The sequence below is a fragment of the Hirundo rustica genome, chromosome 3, assembly GCF_015227805.2.
Source record: "Hirundo rustica isolate bHirRus1 chromosome 3, bHirRus1.pri.v3, whole genome shotgun sequence".
Lineage (NCBI taxonomy): Eukaryota > Metazoa > Chordata > Aves > Passeriformes > Hirundinidae > Hirundo > Hirundo rustica.
In genome coordinates this window covers 5,695,179-5,720,692 of record NC_053452.1, presented here as the reverse complement: position 1 = coordinate 5,720,692, position 25,514 = coordinate 5,695,179, and the positions used below count along the sequence as shown (strand labels likewise).

Sequence of the window (25,514 nt, the reverse complement as noted above, 5' to 3'; positions counted from 1 at the left end):
TTATCTGACGAGACAGCACAGTGGGCAGGGCAGCAAGCTGTGACTGCCCTTTCTTTCTGCAGCAGAGCACCGGTGCTGAACAGCAGCACTTCACTCATTTGCTATCACTGATCACACCAACTGGGATGCTGCTTAATGTATCTTAAGTTTCCATTTCCTGCCCTGAAACAGATACTGACAGCTGCGAGAGATGGATGAGCTGCAAGAGCGAGTTCCTGAAGAAATACATGCACAAAGTGGTCAACGATCTCCCCAGCTGCCCGTGCTCCTACCCCAGAGAAGTTGCCTACAGCACTGCCGAAATCTACGACCGACTTAAGAGGAAAAGCTTCCGCTGGAAGGATGCGAGCGGTCCGAAGGAGAAGCTGGAGATCTATAAGCCCACGGCGCGGTACTGCATCCGCTCCATGCTGTCTTTGGAGAGCACAACGCTTGCGGCGCAGCACTGCTGCTACGATGATAACATGCAGCTGATCACCAGGGGCAAAGGGGCCGGAACGCCCAACCTGATCAGCATCGAGTTCTCAGCAGAACTCCACTACAAAGTGGACATCCTGCCCTGGATCATATGCAAAGGTGACTGGAGCCGCTACAATGAAGCCCGGCCTCCCAACAATGGGCAGAAGTGTACAGAAAACCCGTCAGACGAAGACTACTACAAGCAGTTTCAAGAAGCGAGGGAATACTGAGAAGATTTTTTTTGTTTCCTTTTCTTCAGATGCGAAATAGCATTCGTTTCCTGGATGCCAAAGAACTGATGATGGCTGCTGCATCGGCTCCTCGACAGGGGTTGATCAGTTCCTTTCTAATGAATGTACATAGTTGTAATATAATACATAAGTATTTTTCACAGTGTGTGTAATTTATAAACACGTATCTCTCTGCCTCACACACACCTATTTTTGCATAAGTCTCGTCCTGGTAGGATTTTATACTGCAATAACGTTCATGTAATAATGTGCATTTCATTTTATTTCCCATCTGTAACGTAGTGAAGGGGGTGGGGGGTAGCTGCCATCACCATCAGGCCCCGAGGCCCCAGCTGAGAAGGCACATATTTAAAAGTTGTTATAAACAATAGGATTGAAGAATGTACTCTTCCATATGGGAATGGTTTACAAGATTAATGCACCTACAGCATCAGTTTTCTCCATAATTGGTTTCATGACTAGTCATATCTAAGGAGGGAAGAATTTTTTTTTTTTTTTTCGGAAGGGAAATAGTCAAAAGTGAATATAGAAAATCCCTAGCAATTTTTCCTCTTGGAATTCTTCCTGTTACCTTCCAGCTCAGATCTTTGCAGTCCACCTGGGGTAGGCTTGCAGGAAGATGTAGCTGTGGTTTTCCTGTGGGCCAGAAAATGTCCTGGTGCAGTGGCTCTGGAGGAATTACAAGCAGCCCCCTCCTGGAGACAATCTCTGATGCGAAGCTGCAGCTGTTGGGGCTTGCGTCTCCAGAGCAGCTACCTGGGAACTGAGCGTGCTGCAAGTCCTTGGAGGAGTGAGGGCAGAGAGGGAACCCGTGTCAAAGGACCAAAACGATCACAGTTCCTTCCCAGTTTTTAATATGAACAATGTTTGGATCTGCTTGTTTCTTTCTTTTAAGAAAAGGGAGAGGTTTATTGTTTTAGAGAACGGTAAAAGTGGAATCCACAAGTTCCTTGGGATAAAAGATGCAACCAGCCCTTTTCCCCCATTTTTCTCATGCTGAGTGCACAGCACCCTACGGAAGTAGCTATTCCTTAAGGGAAGCTTGCTGGGAAGAACTACTGGGTGTCTTAAAATGTCTTAATTTTTTTTTTTTTTTTTAAAGCTAGCATTATTTTTGTAAAGTATTTATTGAATTGTAACAATGTGGGATGTATCTCTAACGTGAAAGGCTTCTGTAGATGGAACTTGATTTCCAAGAACACGACTGTTGTTAGGCAAAGGTTTTATTTCCAAATTTTTATGAAGTGCAACTTTACATGCATAATCCTGTCATAAAGCAGCTCACATCTGCATTCTGATGGAAGATAATGGTTACACCCTGGGTAAATAAATACTTACAGTTCCATCCTGTGAAAGACTGCCTTGCTGCAAGTCAGTGTGTTCATTTGGATGATTAAGTGGCTAAATGCCACCAGAGAAATGCCTGTTTTGGGGTCATGTGGTGTGACACACGCATCTGTGGAACCTCACACAGCGGCAAAGCCAATGGGCACCTCGGTCAGTCTGAGCTCAAAGATTCAGCACAGACACAAAAGGCAAATCCCTCTGCCATATACAGACACACATGGAGATATTTAAGGTCCCTTCCAACCCAAACCCTTCTGTGGCATCCTGTAAATCTTTTCCGTGTCTCTGTTGGCGTCTCGGGTCGGGTTGATTGCGAGCTCACGGATGGACGTGCGTGGTGCCCCCGGCATTAAGAGTGGCACAATCCCACTCTCCTGGGCAGGTCCAGGCTTGTGTCGGTCTGCCCAGGTGGTGCAAACCAGGGGTTCAAAGGCAGCCCAGGCCGTGCACACCCAGTCTGACCCGTGCTGCAGAGCCATGCTCCAGGTCTCCAAAAACACTCTGGGCGAAGCCGCTGCACATCTGCTCCGCTGAGGTAACCTCGGCAGCTGGAAAACTTGGCCAAGTCATAGGAGCATCCCAGAGCCAGACTTGAGTTGGAGGGGAAGATGTGGATATGTTCTAGCACAAGCTGGTAGTAACAAAACATGGTTAGTTGAGCGAGAGGGTAAACATGGGGATCACCCCGTATTTTTTATAGAAACCAGATTTGGTAAATTCTTGCAAGGTCATACGAAGGCGCCACTGGCTCGTGGAGCCAGTTAAATTGACAGCAGATGGATGGAAGGCACAAGGAGCTCCAGGATCACTTCACAGGGAAGACAGGTATTTTCAGGGAGAAAGCTCTGCTTCTTACTTAACAGTGTGGGGGGGAACAACATTCTCAGGTTTCTCTGGGAGAGAGATGAGAGAGCTGTTGGTCACAATTCTTGAAATATAAAACACATCCCTGCCCTTTGTGGATTAGTAAATTATGGTGCTATTGAGAAACACTACCACACTATTAATGCAGAGCGTAGCACATAAAGTGTCAGGGAAGAGGAAAAATTATTCTAATAAATGAAATGACGCACAAAGTTTCGAGTCTAACCACTCGTAATTTGCTGAGGCTGGAAACTCTGAAGGAGCCAAGTAACTTCTGATAGGACCTACAAGGTGTTTCGTAGGACGAGTCCCGGAGTGCAGACTGAGATAGTCTGTTCTCCTAAGCAACAGTCTTTGTTAAAAACAAAGCCTGTCCTACTTCATGATAAATTATGATCCATTCAGAGCCCGGCTGCTTATTTCATTTTCTGTTTTCTTTATCTCCTCTCCAATGACCAAAATTGTACATGAAATGACTTTGTGTAGTTGACTTCAGCGAGGTGCTGGAGTTTACCATGGCCAAATTTGGCTCCGTCTTTTAAGTATGGGAACTCCTCATATTCGAACAAGCCCCGAGGAAGGGTTTGTGGCTCACATTCCCAGGCACAGGTCGATGGTTAGGAGAAGCTGCTGGTGTGTTCCTTACGTTACCACAGAACAGGCATGTTGGAACACTCAACCAAAGATATGGGGGGGGGTGCTTTGAAACAAGCATAACTGAACAGGGAGACTGAAACAAGGAACCAGTCAAGTCATCCAACTTATTTTTAACCCCTGATCAATCAGCAGATACAAATTGCAGCACAGCTTCTGAGTCAAGTTGGTGGGAATGCATTAAGCTGGCACAGCTGCTCTGAAAGATGTGTGGAGCAGTGCCCCGAGGCAGCCATAAATGGGTTGAATCGTACCTTTGATGGTTAAAAGGATGAGTGGGCCTGGCTTCACATTGCCCGGACAGCTGCTGAGCAGCAAAATTCCACTCACATAACCCACAGTGATGCATATGGGTTATAGGACAATATAGCGAAAACCAGAACCATACACACATCCACGAATCCCCGCAGCCCTGCATTAGTTACCAGCTGCTCTTCCCCCCTCCCGCTGTGCAGGCTGGTTAGCACTGTCAACACAAGGCATTCTTTGGAAAAACGCTCTTTGGAGCTCGTGGGGCTGTTCCAGATACAGCGATCGCGGTGAGGTTGCAGGGCTGGTCGCTGGTGAGCTGCTGATGCACCTGGCGCTTACATCTGAGTGGGGCCGGGCCAGATGAAGGCAGGAAAGGGGGAAATTTACCTTTTCCCGTTGAAGAATCTGCCCTGCCTGAATGGTGGGGCCGTAAATGCCACGGTGTCTTACTTGTGGTGTCCCCATGGTTGGCGGTGGGAAGGGAGTGAGGGAGAGCTGAGTGATGGCCCAGCGAGCTGCCTCTCCTGAGGAGCCACCGCTGCTCCCCCAGGCCTTCCCTTTCCCCCCTTCCCTCGCTCTCCATCAGGACACCCCTGGAACAGCCCAGCAGCCGACGTGGCTCACGGCAGCTTGGCTGTGGCTTTTGCCACACGCTCATCCATGCCTGGGGAAAGTCACGTTCAGGCTGGACACACTGCGCGGAAACCCGGCACGTGCCGCTCCTGGCGAGGGCAGGGAGCTGTCAGGGCAGGGAGCCTGTTCATCCCCCACCCAGGCACAGCAGCCCACTGTCACCCACAGGACCATGCAGCACCACACAAGGGGCAGTGGCGTGCTGAGGCTCGCTCTCACCCAGAGGAGGAAAGCTGCAGAAGAGATACGGACAAACCCGGATTTCCTCATGTTCACGGCATCCACCTGCACAGGCACCAGCACGGCCACGTCCCCCCCCTCCAAACACACAGAACCCAGCACGCCGAGGAGGGAGAGCATCAGCAGGAAGAGCAGCAGAATAAAGATGACGCTTTTCCCAGCAAACTGGAGCGAGTGTGTGTTGCCTCCTGGCTCCATGGCATTTCTGTGCCAGCTGAGAGAGCATGTGTTTTTCTATCACCGATTCCCCGCTTCTTTCCCTTTGTAACTTTTAATGGAAAAATGTGTGGGCAGTTTCCATTATGCCTGTGCTGTTTCAGACAAATTAAGGGGTTGGCTAAGAAATGGCTGGTTTCATATTTCATACAGAAAACACACACATGCATATATTTATATGTCTGTGTAAATTAATTTAGGATATCCTCTAGTCATGTGCTGTACAGCGGTTCGCTGCTGAGTGGTGCCTTCAGGAAGGGTCCCACGGCAGAGCACTCCCCTGCCTCCTGCACAGGGCATGAGGCTATTTTTGGACTTTCACAGGGGGAGAGAAGGGCCAGGAGGCTAAAATGGCAGCAGTCATTCTTCAGCTCTGCCTCTTACTTTATGACTGGCAGGTTTATTCATTTTTCCCTTTCAGCTGCACTGCTAAAGCCACAGACGCCTTTTATGACTGTGCTAATTTTCTATCAGTTCAGGGAGTTATAAAGTTTTTCCTTATTTATTCTCTATCACAAGAAGGATCTGGGAACGGGGAGGGATTTTTAAACATACAGAGAAACTTTTCATTCAATACGTTGCACAATTTATAAGGGTTTCAGAATGTTATACTCTGGAAGTGATAGCAATATTGCACAGGTCGAACTGGCCAAACCTAACACAGCTAAGTGTGGGTGGCTCTGATCTTCAGAGGAGTGCTTAGATAATATTTCCTTTTTAAAACTGGGCAAACAGTATTACATGTGTTAAATGTCAGAGCTCGCTGTTTATTATGGGTCTGACCAATGCTTTGCTTGAAGTGGAACAGTGCTTCACTTATGGATTTCAGGAGGACTCTGGTAAGGACTCTGAAACATGCCTGAAGCAAGGGACAGCATGTGCACATCATGGTGGTGGATACAGGATGTGAGTCAGAAAGTTTGGGGAGCAGAGGAGGCTTGGGAACAAATTTCCACTCCAGGCACCATATTCCAGGCTGGCTCCTGCCTCTGCACAGCTGTGCTTAACCCATTTGCTTTGCTTAGCCCGTTCCTTTGTCCCCAGATCCAAGCTGCAGCCATTCCCCTTTCCACACTTCCCAGGGGCAGCTCTTGAGGGGACGTTGCTCAGCCATGAAACACAGAACTAGGACACAGCTGGCCTTGGAAAAGTCCCATCTGCCTGAGCAGGGCTCCCTGAGCTGGGTAAGGAAATGGGAGAAGTGCAAATGAACTGGACCACGCAGACACAGGGATTCCTGTGTCCCACTGTCTCTGGCAGTGTTTACCATCAAGCAGTCCATGGGGAGCACCTTCTAACCACGGTGCAGCCCGACTTCATGCACCTCCTGCCTGCCAAAAATCATGACGGCAAGCCGTAAGCAGCTTTCCAGCCCTGCTGCTGTTCCTGTTACCCCAAAAAGGACAGGGGGTCCAGCCTGGCGTGACATCTCCGTCCAGGAGCCAGCTCCTACCAGGAGGCAGAAGCACAGCTCCATCTCATGTGCAAGTGTCCCAGCTATTCCAGTAGAACCAGCAAGTGACAGCTTGGAGAAACAGCAAGGTCTGCCTCTACTGCCCTGCAGCAGGAACCACATCTGAACACCCTGAGTTCTGTGCATCAGTTCTCCTACACATCCCTCTTCTTACAACCTGCCTGAGAAACACCAAGAAAGAGTGTGGGAACAGGAGGATCCTTGTTGGGTTGAGAGGATGCAGTAACAGGAATGGAAAGAACCTCTGCCCAGCGCGGAGAGGAAAGAACAGTGCATTGAATTACCTTGTGGCCTCATTAAGGGTCATCCCAATTTAAATCAGTGCGTGGATAATGATATCCTGAAGGAGGGTGGTCTCAGACGGGGGCAAGCCAGAAGGATCAAAGCAAATCTTGAAAAGGAGCAGAGCAAACACAGTGTCTACGTGCAAAGCAGGCTGAGGGCTTCCCTTGCCTGGCTGTCCACTGACAGAGCCATTCCCCAAACATTTCACCGCGTGTTAAATCACCACTAGGTACACGAGCCCAGAAAAGCCAAATTAAAAGGTGCAGCTGGTAGGTGCAAGGGGAGGAGACATTCCCGAGCCGTTTTCCCGGATAGCAGCGCCCGTGGCCGCGTGCTCAGGGAGGCCGCGGCACAGCGGTGGCTGCACCACAGCTCCCAGCTGCTCCATGGCGGTGGTTAACCTTGACAAATAACTGGGTTTTGCCCTTGCCCATAGCGGCACAGCCCTCAGCACTCCTGTAATTTAGTGCAGCTTTCGCTCAGAAGGCCAGCCCCCCTTCCCCTCACCCCCTTATCCGAGGTTTGCCCCGCTCCCGGCGCCACTGGGAGCGCTGCCTGGGGTCTCTTTTCCCACAAGGAAAGGGGGACCTGGCCTCGACTTCCCAGCACACAGGCAGGAGGCACGAAGCCACCGGAGCAGCGCAGGCTGGAGGTGGGGGAGGAAGCTGACTCAACCTCAAACACAACCGCATCCATCACCGCTGGGCTGGGTGGCCCGGTTGGAAAGGCTGGGCTGTTTTCGCAGCCCCGCGCGTTCAGTCTGTGAGCCGGAGGGAAAGCAGGGCCGTGCTCCGTGTCTGACTGCTCAGCACTGCTGGGGAGGAGGAAGGTGGGAAGCACCGGGAGCTGTGTGCTTTTAGATCCAGCCGCATCCAGGAGCCAGCACTGCCAATCTGAATCTCAGTCCTGGGATCCCATAGCGCCCAGGCAGCCACACAGGGAGCTGGGGCCGAAGGGGCACATGGAAGGAGAGCCCAGCTTTGATGTCTAGGTCACTGTCAGGGTGGGTTTGGTCTGCATTTGAAAGGTGAGACCAGAAAATTCCAGCTTTAGAAGAGGAGATCTGCAAGGCCAGGGAATCCCACAGGACTCTCTACTCCATCTGACGCCTCCAGGCTGGCAATTCTACCATGAGCTGCAGAAGTCTTTTTGAACAGAGCTTGAACAGGGCAGAGCAAATTTAATAGAAAGAGATTTTTTTCTTCCCAAGAATATCCACCTATTTCTCGCAAAGATTGCCTTCTGCAAAACTTCCCGATGCTTTCAGCAGATGTAGAGCTTCTCTCCAACATTTTCAAATCCAGAGCCCTCTAGAGAGGATCATGGTTTGGGTTGGAAGGGAGCTCAAAGCTCATCTTGTTCCACCCACTTTGCCACAGGCAGGGACAACTCCGACTGCACCAGGCTGCTCAGAGCTCCATCTCACCCAGCCTCGAAAGGTTCATTGGCAGCAAATCCTTGAAGGGAGACAGCAGCAATATAGCCAGCCCCCCCACAGCTCAGTCACCACTGTGTCATTGCACCCCCAAAAATGCCAAGAGCTGCCAGGCCCGTTTTGAAACAGCACTCCCAACTTTCCTGCCCGCTGGCTGAGTTGTTCAGGTCAATCCAGCTGTGGACTTCAATGAAAAGGCTTAAAAGCCTTCTCTAGGGGACACTGATCTGATATTCTTGCTGCTAGCCCTGGGGCACAGGGGACAAGTGACAGCCCCTCTCCTACCAGGAACTTGCCCTGTGTTGGTTTTGCAAAGGCATCGCAGCATCCCTGAGCATTCAGGCCTGGCAGCACAGCCCAGCACCCCTGGCCATGGCCACTGCATCCCAAGACACTTCTCATGCCAGATTTTTGGTTTTTTAATGGGAAGAGACACAAATCCAGACCTCGTGTATGAAGACAATTTGTCTCTTCTGGATAAGTTCCAGCATGAGGAGGGTACTTTAAACATATGGGCTCTCTTTCATGTTTGATTGCTGGACTAAGACCACATTGTTGTCCAGCCCAAGGAAGGGAGAAAAAAAAAAACAGCAAAAAACCACACAAATCAGGAAAACATTAGGTAAACTTAGCCCAGAATACATCTTCTGACCAAATGGAGAGCAACGCTCTCTCTTATAATTAGACCGTCTGCCGGAAGTCAAACAGAACAAATTGTGATATTTTCAGTGCTGTGGGAGCTGTGCAGTCCCCAGGAGATGATCACATCTTCCCCACAGCATTAGCTGTCACCCCTGAACAGGTTGCGAGGGCAGACTGAGGTTTAGAAAACCCTCAGAAACTCTTTCATTTCACTGCAGTTCCAAATGCCATTCCTCAGTCACAGAATCACAGAGAGTTTTGGATAGGAAGGGACTTTGGAGACGATCCAGTTCCATCCCCCCTGCCATGGGCAGGGATGCCACCCCCAAAACAAGTTGCTCAGGCGCCCATCCACCCTGGCCAGTCAATGAAGAGACACTCATGCGGGAAGACGAGATGTGAAAACAAACCCTGACTGACCAAAAAGCATTTGAACATCGCCTTCAAATTTGCATCAGGTGAGCAAAACGCTGCGTTTGGCAGCAAAGGGAAAGTGGCACAGCCAACAGGAGAGCAGGTCCAAACACTGGAGGGAAAGCACTCTGTACCGACACGTGATATCAAAGAGTAAATGATCCTGTCCTTCAGGTAAGGTTTCTTCCAACAATAACCCTTTCTGTAACTGGAGAGGCACAAATGGCTTTGAAACACACAGGCACAAGCAGTGGGGATTCAAAGGGCCCCCAAAGCCAACAGCAAGGCTCAAATCATCCGTAGCCCGATCTGTTGTTTCGGGAATCGACTCTTTACCGAGAAGAAACGAGTAAAAATTTTCCATCCTTTTCTCTTCCTAGACGTTAAGCAAGAGTAACTTGTAAATTGCTTCCAGCAACTTCCAGACAACAAGGGAACAAACAACTATCAACAGGCATTACATTCATTGCTTCACATGAGAACGGTTATGAGGCTGAAGGGGTCCTGACAGGCAATTGGAAAGCAGTCCTTTTTATGCTAAATTTACTGTATTTTAGTACTATTTTCCATTATTTAAAATGTGTGATGCAATAAAGAGCCGGAATGCCTTCTTTTGTCACAATATTTCACACCCAAGGCCTCAGAACACTTTTGTGAATCAAGCTCTCTGCAGTAGTTTTGCAAAGCCAATGGTTTAGGAAGCAATGAACTGGAAAGAGAGGGAAGTTTCCAGAGCTGTTGGTGGTCACAGAGGAGCCTATAACGAAACCGAAGCAGCATCCCGATATCTGGGCTGCCTGATCCCGTGCCCTCCTTGGGCAGATGTCTGCCGCCAGCCCACCAGATCTCCTCACCTGGAGCTGGAGCCCCTCACCTGCGCTGCCATGAGAGGAACGCAGAAAGAAAGATGAGATGGGTTCATCGAGGGAGGAAAACGCAGGGAGAGAAACATCGCACATTTTGCTGCATCCCAGATTCTTCCTGGGAGGAAAACAGCGCCAGCTGTCTTGGCACCACTGCCGAGCAGACCATAGCTAACTGGGACCGTTTGAGGGTCCCAGCTCAGTTCCCGTGGAGCCAGTTGTAACCAGCGCTGTAGACAAAGGGCTCAAAGCCCGAGCAGACGGGGGGCTGAGCTGGTTTTGGATATCCCACACACATGTGGGTGACGGTTTTAGGACTTCCAAGCAGAGGAACTCGCCTGTAACCATAGGCCATGGTAACGGAAATTCCTTCGGTTATCAGCACGTAACCAAATGGTCTCAGGGTTAAGCTGTTAGCTCAACTACACTTCTAGAGCAGAGCCCTTCCTGAGGGCATTCACAGAACCCTGGAATCATTAAGGTTGGCAAAGACCTCCAAGATCATCAAGCCCAGTCAACCGAATATCTCCATGTCCACTAAAAGATATCCTCCACCACGGGCAGGATTTCCACTCAAAATGGGGAAGGAGCCGACGCCTTTCTAGTAACACAGGCTTTCTCATTATGTTAAAACCAAAATCAGGGGTGTCTTAGTGAGCCAAAGTCAGCCCCTACACAGTGGGACAGGACAGGCTTAAGCAGCAGGATCACAACCATACCTTGGTGTGGTTCTCCATACTCAGAGCATTTCTATGCTACATTACAAAATGTCTCTAAGTCCCTCCTGGGGATCTCAGCTCAACAAACTTTCATTACCCAATTTCCCCACAGTTTTTAAAGCACGATAGTAATATTAAGAAAAATCATGGTGTCAAGAAAATTAACCTGGCTGAAGTCAGAGAGGAAGAGCTGTGGCAAAACTGGGACCTGACTGCAAATCCCTTTTCCCTTAGGGCTCCATCTTACTTCTAAAAGCATGAGCACTATTATGAAAGATCACCGAAACACAGGTGGTATTAATGCTGGTATTTCTGAGGATTCCAGTAATTGTGTCTCATACCCACCAGTGGCTTAGACAGAAACTGAGCAGCCACCAGGCTGTGCGAGGCAAGAACAGGTTTGTGTTCACGTTAAACGCTGTCCACACCTCAAAGCAGCACGCAGACAAATCCCTCAAAGAACCGGGAACGGGTGGAGGCAGTCAGGGCACACTGTGCAGGATTTGGTCTCAGTGCCTCTCTGCAGTGTGCCACTCACAGAGGATGCATTGTCCTGCATCCAGGATCCCTCTGGGGTGAAACCTCAGCCCTCAGTTTATTAAATGCGATTGCAGAAGCCGAAGGGGTGGGTCACAGCCAGCTGTGTGAGCACACATATGATGGAAGCCCACAGGACACGTAATTCCATCACATGGATTGCTTGGGTCCAGCAAAACCCTTTGGATGGGCACAGGTTGGGACACAGCCCCAGCCATCACCTCGCACCTGGTGCCAGACAGCGCTCAGGCAGACACTCTGTCCTCCAGCCCCTCTGAAAAGATAAATTAGGAAATGGGAAAGGGAGGGGAAGGGGGATGAGAGCTTCTAAAGCTCCCCCAGGAGAAGCTGCTGGCACAGGACACCTTTGCAGACAGTGCTGACAGCGGGATGCAGAGCCCACGGAAGCGAGGGCTGCAGCACGTCCTGGCTCCAGCTGGGAGGTGTTTTCCTGACCCCTCTGCTCAGCAGACTGCAAAGCCTTCACTGGGATTAAACACCTGCCCCACCACGGGAGCCACAGCGGGGCAGGGGGCTGCTGGCCAGAACAGGTTCCCGACTCTCCTCTGCACCGGGCTGATCGACTGGATCATGCTTGGGAAAACCAAGGATGCCCTTGGAGCAGCACCAGGGGAGAGGAAAGGGGGAGCAAACACCTGCGGGTGCTGCTGCTGCCGTGGCAGAGATGTCTTGACCTCAGAGAGGAACCTGCTGTATCCCCACAGGGTCTGGAAGGAAAACAAAAGCTACAACTGAAAATCATCTCCAGGGCCAGCTGTGCCTTTGCATCACCATCGCTCACAAGTTTCCATCCCACGGCTGTGACCGCCTTTGGTGGTGTAGGTAGACACACAGAAAAGCAGCCAGGGGTCGGATCCCCTTTGTTCTCCTCGCTCAGACTGTCTCTTTTCCTTACCCCCTGCCTCCAGCCAGATGTGCTCACCGCCTCTCTCCTGCCAGCCTTTGCGTTCACCCTGGTGTTCGTTCAGCAATTCAATTCAGGAAGCTGATCCAGCTGAAATCCTCAGCAAGGAAAAAAGAAGAAGTTTCCAACCAGAATATAAGCAGTGTCTTTGAACACACACACACACAAAAAAACAACCTTCCTAATTTGTTGGGTTTTTTTTTTTTAATAGAAGAAAGAAAGTGATTGAACTGTCTTCATAAAAATTTCCTTTCAAGTTGAAGAGAAATGCCATAAAAAATACCAACCTTCTAACACCGTAAATTGAGTTGTAGAGGAGATGGTGCCTTTACCGAAAGAGGCTGTATGGAATTCATCACTGCTTTACTCTTTTAAAATAAATCAGCTGGCAAGGTTGTGACGTGACCTACTTAATTTGTTGTCTTGAAACTTGATGAGGATTTAAGATTTGTTCCCAACGCCTGGAAAATGAGAGAAAGGGGGAAAGTGCAGGCACCGTATCCAAATCCCTGTGTTGAGATGCTGCTTTCTTTCAGACACTACAGGAGTCAGTGGCTGCAGCAGCGCTGCTTGTGAGAGGGAAACTGGGCTCCAGTGGCCCTCACCAGGAGTTCCAGCCATCGTCCTGCCTTAAAGCAGGTCAGATACTGCTTCTAGCAGGGATTTGTTCCATACATCTTGAGAAGTTTCCACTGCTGGAGGTTTTACTCCACACCTGAGCAAGCCGTCTTCCTCACCACTAAGTTTTTTCAGAAGCCTTCTCCCTTTCTGCTTCCAAGGCACGCTTTTCTACAGGTGACAGACACAGAGAGCAACACTCTCCCTCTCTCCATGCACAGTTGGAGGCTGTCACCATTCCAAGCCTTGCAACTCCTTGCACTTTCTCTCTTGCTCTCTTCTCACTTCCCCATTTTTATTCACTTTCCACAAAATGTGGAGCCCAAATCCATGGGGCTTTCTCTGCCAGGGTGCACTTCTGGGGACATGCTTTTGTCCCAACGCACCACAGCTCCAACACACTCATTTCAGGTTCAGTGCACGCCCTCATGCTGCCAACCCACCCTTTGGAAAAGTATCCACAACTCACTCAAAATCTATTTACCTCTGTTATTATTGTCATGACCTAAGACTATCCAGACTTCCATATCTGAAACAACAACAAAAAAATAATCAAACACCACAAAGCCCTCTCAAAAATCCCAAATGTCCCTACTCTTCCCCAGGTGAGACACTGAAAACCCCCCCTGACACCTCCAGAAGCACAGCACTGCACCAAAAATGTGGCTCAAGGGCTCCGAAAACCAAAGGTTTGGTGAGTAGATCTTGGCCCTCTGACTAAAAATCCTTACGAAGTTTAAAAGTGTTTGGGTGTTTGGGGAATTTATTTGTAGGCAGAGAAATCAATTACATCTACCTGTTTGTGTTTATGGCAGCTTAACCTTCTTGGAGATTTTGTTTCTTCTCCGATTTGATAAGATTGTGGCCCTTTAATAAGCTGAAGTATTCATATCCTTATGACAATCTGGCGCTGGAATTGTTTGCTTTAGCGCTGCAGATTGCACAAGAGACATGAAAGGTTTCAGCGTAGCTGGAAAGTCACTTTTGATGAAATCACCCATCGCTCCAGGGGCTGCATTCCTTACAATTTGTGCATACTGATGATATGTGTCTTCAGATGCGTTTTGGCAACCCCGTGCCATTTTCAGAAATCCATCTGGGACTCAGGAACAAAGCAAACGCACACGAACATGAGGAAGACAGAGCTGGCACAGCTACTGGGTGGAATTTCTTTAAGGAAGCTCAATGGCTTGTTCGTTCTGCTGGCAGGAAAAGATAGGAAAATGAGTGTTCCTGTTCTCGATGAACTTTGTGATACTGTTAAATCCCTCAGACAACATATAATTCATGGCAAAGCTGTGGCAGAATTCCTTTGCACTTATCCACAATGTGGCTCTCCCCCAAAACGCAGATCTCTGCCTTCATTTCATACACAAAAATTGCCCAGATGAACAATGGCTCTAACTTTAGAAAAAAATCAGAACACTTGCTCTTATTTTTTTGCTTCAAAACTGCCAAAATTTAATATTATTATTCCATCGGTGGAAAAAGTGCATCTTTTCTTGCACTAAAACACAGAAGCACACTCCATGCTGGAGTGATGTGGATTGGGAGGTGACTTTTGGAGAGAGTTTCCCCACTGATGGCTCGAGCTTTGTGCTGGAAACCCTGAAAGAGAAGGCCCAGATTATGCCCCGTACCTGGCACTGCCCCTGAGCACCAAGGGCACCCAGCAGCGCTCCCGAGGCAGCACGAGGGCACATCCCAGAATGAGGAGGTGGCACGAGCTCTGATCCAGCTCTGATCACCAACCCAGCCTAAATCTCCTCCATAGGTGCCGGTGGATATTTGAGTTGCACCAGCCATGGATGTAGCCCCAGACTGCAACCCGTAATCAATACCCATCCCAGCTTTGCATTTCTTTTGGAGAAGAGCCGTGACTCACTGAAGTGGAGCCTTGCAGAGGAAATCCTCAGCCACAACAAAAAGATTTCGTGCTTTATCTCCCCCTCTCAAGTATTTTAGCAGACAGACGGAGGATTTTCCTCCCAGTGACAACAATAACTACGCTCATTGAAGAAAAATATGTGGAACAGGAAGACCTACATTCCTTGTGTGAAAAATAAGAGTGGTCTGTGCCAACTGCATTTTTCAGGAACAACTCATCCACAAGAAAAAATGGCTGCTGTGATAGTGTCCCGAACAGCGAGGCAACGGTAATGTGCTATACAACTGACAGATGGGAAAAGAAGAGGGAAAAACAAGGCTTGGTCTTTGTTTATTCCTAATATTCCATTTTTAATATGCTCCTTTGACTCACATTTGAATGACTTGCACCTTCTCCACTCCCTGCTCCTGCTGCTTTGTGTAGCAGCTGTACCTTACTCCTAAATTCACCGTTCTCAGAAGTTTTATTACTTTGTGTTTAAGAATCTTCATGAAGTAAATCATGATGTCTTGGGGTGTTCAGGGCATGGATTTGGAAAGCTTGTGCTTCAGTCATTTAGGTATGAACTCAACTTAATTTGTATGTCCCTAAATTAATTCAGCTTACCCAAGAGGTGTGGCAGCCTGGTAGTCCAGACAACTGTATTGTCATGATGATCACAATGATCACGATAATTATGGTGATGAATTATTATTGTTGTTGTTGTTGTTATTGGTATTACCACCATTGTTGTTGCTGTTACTTTTTTTGCTGTCGTTATTATTATTTTTAAAAGAGAACTCAAAAGAGGAATAAAGAGCTAGGGAATATTTCCTAACCCGAGATTAGCTCAGTTGGTTGGAGCATGATGCTCGTATCACGAGGGCTGTGAGTTCAATCCCATTTAAGAATTGGACTCCATGATCCTTGTGGAGGATCCAACTCAGAATATTTTATGAGTCTGGGAACCTCTTCTAAAAGGGAAAGAATGACGAGGACACACATATGAGGTAAGGCAGCACCCACATTTTACAAAATCGGGTCTTTAAAACACAAGGAGAACACAATTCCTACTTCCAACCTGAGCACTGTCATCTTCAGTGCAGGAGGTTTCCCAGTTCCAGACTCCCTGATGGCACTGGTGCGAGTGCTTCTCCCGCACCCAGTGGGTTTGCCCAAGCCCCCCACGGCCGTGAGAGCAAAGGGCAGAGTCTCCTTTAAACGGGGCTGCTGTGACTCCTTCCCGTGGTGACAGACCTGCAGGAAACACGGGGCAAAATCAAAGGCAGAGGAAGAGCCTTTGCCAAAGTGTGAAGGAGGAGTGGCAGCACAGGCGGCCGCGGGCTCGGAGCGGGCATCGGCGCCAGCTGAAGGAGCAGAGGCTGAGCCGTGCCAGTCCCACCGAGCACAAACACTCAGCTCCCTTTCAGCCGTTAAAATGAATGAAGAGCAAGACTGTTTGGATAAACATCAGCCAAAAGAAACCTTGGAGGCAGTTAGAAGGCTACTGCTTCATACAATATGGACCATGTTTCCAAATACAAATATTACACTTGGCAGAGACGCTCCTTTGCTTCATGAGTTATGTTGCACTTTTTGTTATGTTTAAGTTTGTGCAAGAGGTATAAATAGCTGGGCTGGTATTAAATGAGCTTTTCATTCTTTTTTTCTTTTTTTTTTTCTTCAAAATATCAAAATGGTCCCAGCTCTTCATGGAACAAACACACACTATATTCCTGTGCCTGAATTTTTGTTGCTAATTACAGAAAATAACATGTAACCGACAAACAATGTTCAAGAGCCAGACGTGAAAAACACATCTTTCCTATATGAAGTCATTTTTTTTTCAGAAGGCTGTCTGGAGGAGGGCATCTGGATCACCCTAGAATTGACATGTGTGCATATATGCTCTGTGGCCTCACAGAACAGCAGTTTCCGCTCACGCTGCGGGGTGGAAAGCCCCATGTCCCAGCTGAGGAGGGGCTGAGTGAGACAGAGGGACCTGGTCTGGGGTGCTGATCACAACTTTGGCTGATCCTGTACTCCCTAAGAGCAGAGATAACAGGCAGTCCTGATTATGTCCCGATTATGGACACGAGACGATGCCGTGTACTGTGTACAGCGACAATTATGGGCAGGAGGAAAATCCCAGCAACCACCCAAGCCTCCCCATCTCAACGTGAGAAGATACAACAGTTTGAAGGCCTAAAGGCATTTTCATTTCTCTTTGGTAAATCTGAGTGTGCATAAGCACAGGAGCACAGCTGGGCCCTCACTAGGCAAATCCCCACTTCTTTGTCACCGCAATGGCAGCGTCCAGCTGGTTTAGCCAATTCCTGCCTGAAGGGAGAAAAGAGTCACTTTTGAAGATGGATGCAGACTGAACTGTCCAACGTGGATGCAACATGAACTGACTGTCTTAGATAAACCAGAGAGAGCAGTCCAAACTCTCAGGTTAGTTTAGCACAGAAAAGGGTTATCAACTTCAGACAGCACAAAGGGCCGTCTATTCCCACTGAAGTCAGTATTTATTTCCATAAAAAAAAAAAAAAAATCTTCCTAAATATTCCCAAGTTTTTTTCAAAGTGTACAAAGACCACCAAACCAATAGAGCAGACATCGACTGAAAATGTGAGATTAGTGATTAATGATCACAACTTCTGCGGCCCACAGAAAATGAATAATGAATACTGTTGAGTTGCGGGGACGTTAAAGGGAGTGGTTCACAAAATCCCTCCTTAAATGAAAGATATTTTGCTTGCAAGTGGACATGGGGAATGTGATTATTCAATGTGTCGTGCAGAACCTTTCCACCCATTCATTCCACCTCAGCAGTCAGGTGAGAGCAACCAAAGAGAGTCTCACCTCACAAATGCCTTGGGGCTCAGATGTTGGAGCAGAGTCAGATCAAATGCTGTGGATTAACAGGAAAAAGTACAGGAAGAAACACAAAGCCATTTTCTCCTCTAATCCCTCATGCTTTTGCTGACCCACTCATCAGAAGCAGATGAGCGTGCATTGCATTATATTTTTATAAATAGCTCGTTGACTGTTCTTCTGGTTATTTCCTCCTAGTACCAATGTAGGGAAAAATATTGGTGGCCACTCTTACAGTGGCTGATGGAACAGAATAAGAATTACTTTCAGAACCCCACAGAAGTATTGGCAATTTTAGCTCCTGTCCAACCAGCAACAGCCATCCTACAGCACTGTGGCCAATCTCAGTCAAAGGGCTTCTGCTTATCTCACAATCAATGGCTCTTGGGCTCATTTTCAGTTCACATTTTTGGCTGTGAAAGGCAGCCTGTTTTTCAGCCAGCATGACAATCCCCAGAAAGCACACTTGCAAAGAGCTGGGTTAGACTTAGGCAGCTCTAGACGCGTTTTCTACAAAAACAGCGTCTCCCAAAACAAAGGTGTGGGACAAAGCAAACACAACTGTGAACTAGAGAAGAGCCGTTCCCAGTGTTTGTTTGCTGCCATTTCTCGTTTGGAAAAAAGTGTATTTTTAACAACACAGAATTAGTGTGGTGAGCTTTAAGCTGTCATTAGAGGCTGCCAAACGAGCCAGTGTCCCTTGTGCTGGTGAGTAAACAGGGGTGTACGAGGGCTGAGCAAACAAACAAACAGAGCAGGCAGGGGTGGCTTTTTGGACTCCAGCAGAGGTCAGTGGTGTGGGAGTGAAGAGAAGCCCTGAGCTATTTTTTCTCTCTGCTTTCACACCAGACACTGGTAGGGGTGCCTGGGGTCCGTGTCTGGAGTGGCGAGGTCAGCCCACTCTCCTGCTTCCCTGTGGTTAAACCCATCCAAGCATCATTCCACTCACAGTGGAGCCCCTCGCAGTACTGTTGAAGAAGCACAACGTGGAAGAAATCCAGCCTCTGGATGGATGGTGAGTGAGATTCCTTTACAAACCAGGCAGATGCCAGCCCATCAGAGCTGCAGGATATATGCGCAGAGTTTTATACTTCTTAACACGTGTAGCTTGCACGGAGCCGCATCACAGCAGGAGCTGGGCCTGGGAACCCTCCAGTGCAACCTCCTGTGCACGGTCAGACACACCTGGGTGAATCGTACCAGTGTAAATCTGACATGCAGACCGCTCTGTGAATGGTTTGGGCTCTGTGCCTGCCCGTGCACGGTGACTTCAAACGTTCTCAAACATTCTCTTCTCAATCACCTCCCTGGGAAATCAAATGCCAGCCAGACTTGGGACACCTCTCTGAGGGTGGCCTTGCCAGCTGAGCTCAGACAAAACTCCCTGCATTCATGTGGAGAAATAAAAGTATCATCCTTCAGTTCCTTTCCCCAGCCTGCCCACAAAAGCCTAGCAGAATTTCTGCTGAAATTAAAATCTTACTCGTGCATAAAGGAGGAAAAAAAAAGGAGGCTGATGTGCACAGACTTGGCAAACACCAGTCTTGGTTTCTGCGTGGGGATTAGGACAGCCCAGCCTATAGCCTCTCTGGGCCATCTCACAGCTATATTTATGCTAGCTGTGCTTCTGCTATGGATTTGTTTTCCCATTCACACAATATTCCACACCTTCTTACTCCATCTTCACCCTGAATCCAAAATTGTCCATCTACTTTGAAGCCTTACTGACTCAACTCCTTCTCCTTGACTAAGATAGTTCTGTCAAGGAAAGGTAACACCTTAAAAATGCTTTGACTTTGCTTTTTGTACTTACTGCGCACTTAAGAGATTAAAGTTTTCTTCTCATTTTTTAAAATGTAAAACTATCATTGTGCTAAACGCGTCCATCAAAGGCAACAACTGCTTTCACTTGCATATTGTTACCATAAAATCTCTCTGAATGACCTGCAGAACCGACATTCTCACACAGGCAACAACGACAAAGAGCATGCTGTGCATGCATTTTTGGTTTTTTAAGTCATGATCTAAAGGTAGAAAGAAAGCAGTGAGCTACCAATTGTCTGTTGACATTCTGAGGTTTCTCTCCCTCACTGCTCTGTGTAAAACAAACAGGTGAAAGCAGCCCCCTTCCAGCACCAAGAGTACCCACTGCCAAGAAATGGATGTGGCGCTGGCTGTTGCCTTTCAGAGGCGCGATGTTTGTTTTCCGAGGGGGGGGAGTTCAGGGAATTTCCCTCCCCCTTCCCGTGCACACACATTCCTTTGGCCATGCACTCACAGGCTGCCTCCCCTGCACCTCTAGCTGGTGCAGGCTGTGCCTGACCTGTGGAGATTCTGCCTGAGGTGGCTCCGTTGGGAAGCTCTGCCCATGGACCCTGGTGAGCCTGAGCTCTGTTATGCAGTTTGAAAGGAGTTTCCCTACATAATTCACAGGCATCATTCAACCAAAGCCAAACACTTGCCTTCTGTATCCCCCTAAACACTGTCCCTGCTTCTGCTCCAGGGTTCATTTAAGTTACTGGCGTTTAGCAGGCTGTCAAAAAGTTCCCAAAGTTCCTGCAGTTTGCAGAGGTGGGTGGTGCTGTGGAAACCCAGGAGCTGCGCAGCTGAGACAGGGATGGGCATCCCCCCCCTGGAATGCCCCACAGCCCCTCGTGTTTCCTGTCCTTCTCCCCATCCCTGGGTGCCAGGTGGCTCCAAACTCCAGCACGTTCACGAGTCAGGGACATTTCTAGGGGAGCACACACAGAGCATGAGGCAGCCGTGATTTAGCTGGTGAGGAAGCAATGATTGATATTAACATTTGAAGCACGTCACTAAATACGACCCCCTCACTGCAAACCCCACGCTGACCAAGATATTTTCTTGTAAATGATTTACCAGCAAGGTTTCATGCTTTCAGCCTTGTAGGTTTTCCATGAGTGAAGTCAGGCTCACTCACTTTTCCCAAACCCTGGTAGCAGCTTTGCTTCGAACTGTGAACACATCTGAAGGCTGCTGCAAATTGGCTGGGACAGGTCAGCAAGGAAGCAGAATTTGGGGTTGTTTGTGGCTTTTTCTGTCCCAGTTCTGTGATGAGGTGTATGAGAAGTCCAGGAGGTTTTCCTTGGGGCAGCCAGGCAACCTCCGGTTGACTTTATCTAATGTCTGGATCTCAGTGGATGGACCTCACACCTGCCAAGGAAGGGGCACTGCTCTTCTCTGAGCTCTCAGCTCCAAGGCCAGCTGAGCCTGCAGGTGGGTCCCCGCCTGCACGTGGACCCTTGTGTCTGCTACACTCCTGCAACAGCACAGGGATTTCTGCTGCGGCTGCTCTTCCCGGGATGGCAGCTCCTGCACTCCAGCCAGGGAAACTCAGGTCATGGTGGAGGGCAGCAGCACGGGCAGCAGGTCAGGGGAGGGGATTCTCCCCCTCTGCTCTTCTCTGGTGAGACCCCACCTGGGGTGCTGCCTCCAAGTCTGGGATCCTCAGCACAGGAAGGACACGGACTTGTTGGAGCAGGTCCGGATGAAGATAACCAGAGCTCTGGGCACCTGTGCTGTGAAAACAAGCTGAGAGAGGGGGGCTTGCTCAGCCTGGAGAAGAGAAGGCTCCAGGGAAGTCTTCAAGCCCCTTCCAATACCTAAAGGGGGCTTCTAAAAAAGGTGGGGATAAACTTTGTAGCAGATCCTGTTGCCGTAGGATAAAGTGTATCTTAAACTGAAGGAGGGTTGATTTAGAGTAGGTATTAGGAAGAATTTTTTTACAGTGAGGATGGTGAAACACCGGCATAAAGGTGTCCAGAGAAGCTGTGGATGCTCCATCCCTGGAAACATTTAAGGGCAGGTTGGATGGTGTTTTGAGCAACCTGATGTAGTGGAAGATGTCCTTGCTCACTGCAAAGGGGTTGGACTAGCTGGCCTTTAATGGTTCCCTCAAACCCAACCCATTCCATGATTCTGTGATAATGGAGCACCCGGAGCTGTTCTCCTTGACGGGGAAACCCCAAATCCTGCTTGCACGCCCTCCTCTGGGAGTGACCATCTTCAACAGGAATCTGCAGAACACCTTTTCAAGGCAGAGGTTTGGGAGACTGAAGCAGTCGCCGCAGTGCCCATACCCCGTTTTTTCCATCACGGATTAAGTTGTACTCGTGTCCTTCAGAGAGGCATTTTTAGTTTTGCAACCTCCCGTCATCCAATCCAAACTCCCACTGAAGTCCATGGAAGCAATCTATCTTGTGTTGTGTCAGTTTCAGGCCAGGCTTCAGTCTCCAAAGGACAATCACAGCTGAAGATAAACAAACAAGCTGCACAGTTCTGTTTGATTTTGCCTTTTAAGTATAATTTTTCATCTGTCTAACTAGAACTGTTCCTTCACAAATGAGGCTGGATCATATTGCATGCTGCTTTTGATAGTATGAGAAACAAAATATTCGCGTTTATTTAGCTGGCAGATTGCTTTCTCCTTCTGTGGAGGGGGAAAAGGACCTCTCTCAAAAAATGAGAATATTTATTCTCATCATAAAGAACACTGATTTCTGGTATTCTGAGCATCTGAAGTGTCTTAAAGAAGAAGATCCTTATAAAATCAAATAATAAACATGATTAAAGGATAAGTAATAAAGCCCCATTCTTGCTTTAGGAGCAGCCACATATGAGGTATCAATATTGAAAACATGCAGTATTTGATGTCAAGCAAGTTCATACCTACACCACAAGCAGCTGGAAGATGACAACACTGCCAGGAAGGCAGATAATTTTTTTTTTTTTTTTTTTTTTTTTTTTTTTTTTTTTTTTTTTTTTTTTTTTTTTTTACAGAGTCTCATGTAAACCATACAAGGGAAAACTATTTGCTCGTGAGCATGCTTGTAACTTTAATTTTTTTTTTTTTTCTTAAAATTCTCCAGCCTTTGGACGATTCCAGGTGCCCTGGTTGATGCCAGTGTCGTTCCTGCCTGGTGCAATCCATGCAGCTGCTCCAGCCCAGCCACAGAGCCGAGCCCGGCGTGTCCGGAGCCACCAGGGAGATGACTGGATGCGCTGGCGCTCAGCTCATCCTCTAGGTCCCTGAGAAGGGAAAGGAGGATGTGTTGAATTCCAGCCTCCCCGAGCAAGGCGGGTTTTTCCCGGACCGCCTCACTCTCCGTTTTCCCCCGGGGCAGGGTGTGAAGCATCCCCGCTGCCCAACCTGCCGTGCCCGGCAGCCCCAGCCCCTGCCTCGCACCTCAGGGGCTCCATCCGGCATACCAGGAGATGGCTCCATCCTGCGGATCCCCAGCACTCGGCGGAGAAAGCTCTGCGAGGGATTCCCCTGCGGAGACACATGGGGCTGAGCCCTGACCGCCGCCCTGCTGCCACCCTGGATACAAACCAGGCAGGAGAGGGAAGGGAGCAGCGCGGTGTGCTGTGTCCCAGCGCTGTCAGTGCGGCTGCCGGCAGCGTGTCCCGGTGTCCCCGTGTCCCGGTCTCCCCGTGTCCCGATGTCCCGGTGTTCCCGTGTCCCGGTGTCCCCGTGTTCCCGTGTCCCGGTGTCCCCGTGTCCCGGTGTTCCCGTGTCCCGGTGTCCTGATATCCCGGAGTCCCGGTCTCCCCGTGTCCTGATGTCCCGGTGTCCCCCTGTCCCGGTGTCCCGGTGTCCCCGTGTCCCGGTGTCCCGGTGTTCCCGTGTTCCTATGTCCCCGTGTCCCGGTGTCCCCGTGTCCCCGTGTTCCCGTGTCCCGGTGTCCCCGTGTCCCGGTGTCCCCGTGTCCCGATGTTCCCGTGTCCCGGTGTTCCCGTGTTCCCGTGTTCCCGTGTCCCGGTGTCCCGGTGTTCCCGTGTCCCCGTGTCCCGGTGTTCCCCTGTCCCCGTGTCCCGGTGTCCCGATGTCCCGGTGTTCCCGTGTCCCAGTGTTCCCGTGTCCCCGTGTCCCCGGTACCCTCCTGTGGCCAGCCCTGACATAGCAGCGGCCCCGCACCTGCCGGGCTCCAGCCGGGAGCGGCTTGGGATGGCAGGGACCTTCACAGGCGCCTGATCCAACCCCGCTGCCCTGAGCAGGGACATCTTCGACCACACCGGGCTGCTCAGAGCCCCATCCAGCCCCACCCCGGGTGTTTCCAGGGATGGGGAATCCAACCCGCGCCGGCGTTTCTGGCGCAAACCTTCACCCGTGCCACCGCGGTGCCTCTCCCCGAGGGATCAGCATCCCTTGCGCTCATCCAGAGCCCCCTCCAAGCCACCCGCAGCGCTGCTGCCTCCCCAGCGATCCCCAGGCCACTCTTGGTGCTTGTCCCGGCCTTTGGAGCCCGCTGGGAGCCGCTCGGGGCTCAGCAGCTCGGCAGGCAGCGGCTGCCGCGCCCGGTGGGGCGAGTTTGGGCTGGAAAACCAAAGGAAATGGTGCGGGGACACCGGGTCCTCATCGCCGCCCAGGTCTGCGGCACGCTCAGCGGGCACCGGGCGCTCCTGCTTTTGGAGGATGCTGAAGATGCAGGGGAGCCCAGGGATGCGGGAACTCTCCCGACTGGTCTGGCACGACAGCAATTGTTTTCCCCATGCCCCCTGTCTATCATCTCCTTCACATTCCAAGCAAAAAGGCTGTTCTTGCTGAAGCGGGGGAGGGAGGAGAAGGGTAATTTTGGGGGTTTTTTTGCCTTTTCCCGATATGGCAAAGCAATGCCAACAGATGGAGCTGTGCGGAGCGGACGCCGCTCGCTTCGGCCGAGCGCAGGGGAAGCAGCAGCCCAGCGCGGAATTCCAATCCTTGAGCACAACGACAGATGAATCATCTCCGAGCAGGAGACAAACTTTTATTTACTACGCTCGAGTGAAAAATAAGGCTGTCAACAAAGCTGTAGGCCAGAATGGGGGAATCCCAGGATTTCTGCATCCCTTCATGTGAGGATGTTCTGTCCCAGGAGAGAGGAAGGGCTCATCACAGCCCTTCAGCACAGGCTGGAGCCTCGAAGTCCTGAGCTGAACTCACATCATCACTCACCAGAGCTTCACATCAAAAGGATATATCGTGCAGGACCTCTTCCTTCCCCCAGCCTAATCCCAGACTTCAAAGCCCGGACACAAGAGCATGGCACAGAGCTTCCACCCATCATCTCCTTGGAGCTGGATCAAAGTTCTCGACAGAGGCCTCTTCCCTAAGCCAAGGCCACAGGCACACTATGAAAACTCCACAGCTCACCAGCAACCAGGAAAGCAGGGACACAGGAGCAGCAGGATCAGAGGGACAGAAAGAGAAAAGGATCAGCAGCAGGTGACCTTTTCTGAATTTGTATGTGCGTGCGGCGAATTTGAGAGCTGCATTGTTTCACCAACACATAAACTTACCTTGTTTAGCTAAACTTATAGACTTAAAAGTCCACTGTTAAGGTGGTGCTTTTTTTTTTTTTTTTTTTCTTGACAAGATGGATTGAAACAAAATGTACTTGGCAACCTCGCTGGCGCATGACTTAACAAGAGCAAGGTCTTGCAGCCTATCTGCATGGGAGATAGAAACAATTAGAATATTTAAGGTGAGGAGGAGATGTCAGCTCTCATTTGGTATTTTCAGGTGAGGAGAATTAGTTACCAGGAAGGAAAAAGGGATTATATCTTCTTGCCAGCCACATGAAAGGTTCCAGCAAAGAAGAAACAAAAGCTTATGTGGTCCTTCTCTTACAAGCCCTGTTCAAGAAAGTCACTGTATCTATTTTTATGTCATGAATAGAGGATTTTTCAAGGCAAAATTACACGAACACCCTATCGGTCTTTGCAAAAGGACTGCATGAAGCAACACCTTTGATGGAGAATTTTTAGGGCAGAAAAATTAAAGCCACCAGAAAGTACAAAAAGCAGGGATGGCTCCTTTGCCCCCCTCACCAGCTCCCCTGTTGTCAGCAGGGATGCACGCCTTCTTCAGGTGATATTCAGTGTAAGACTGGCACTACATTGCTGTGCAGGTGATTTTTACCAGTTGTGAAAAGTCTGAGAA

At 49.4% G+C, this 25,514-nt stretch overlaps 1 protein-coding gene across 1 annotated transcript in view; it reads left to right on the top strand.

Annotated features, from left to right (window-relative positions):
• Positions 1-1,784, top strand: part of ISM1 (isthmin 1) — a 40,160-nt gene extending 38,376 nt beyond the window's left edge. The window contains 1 exon segment of the mRNA XM_040060689.2: positions 172-1,784. Within this exon segment, the coding sequence (XP_039916623.2) occupies positions 172-689 (518 nt within the window). The 3' untranslated portion in view covers positions 690-1,784.
• Positions 1,785-25,514: the final 23,730 nt, after the last annotated feature.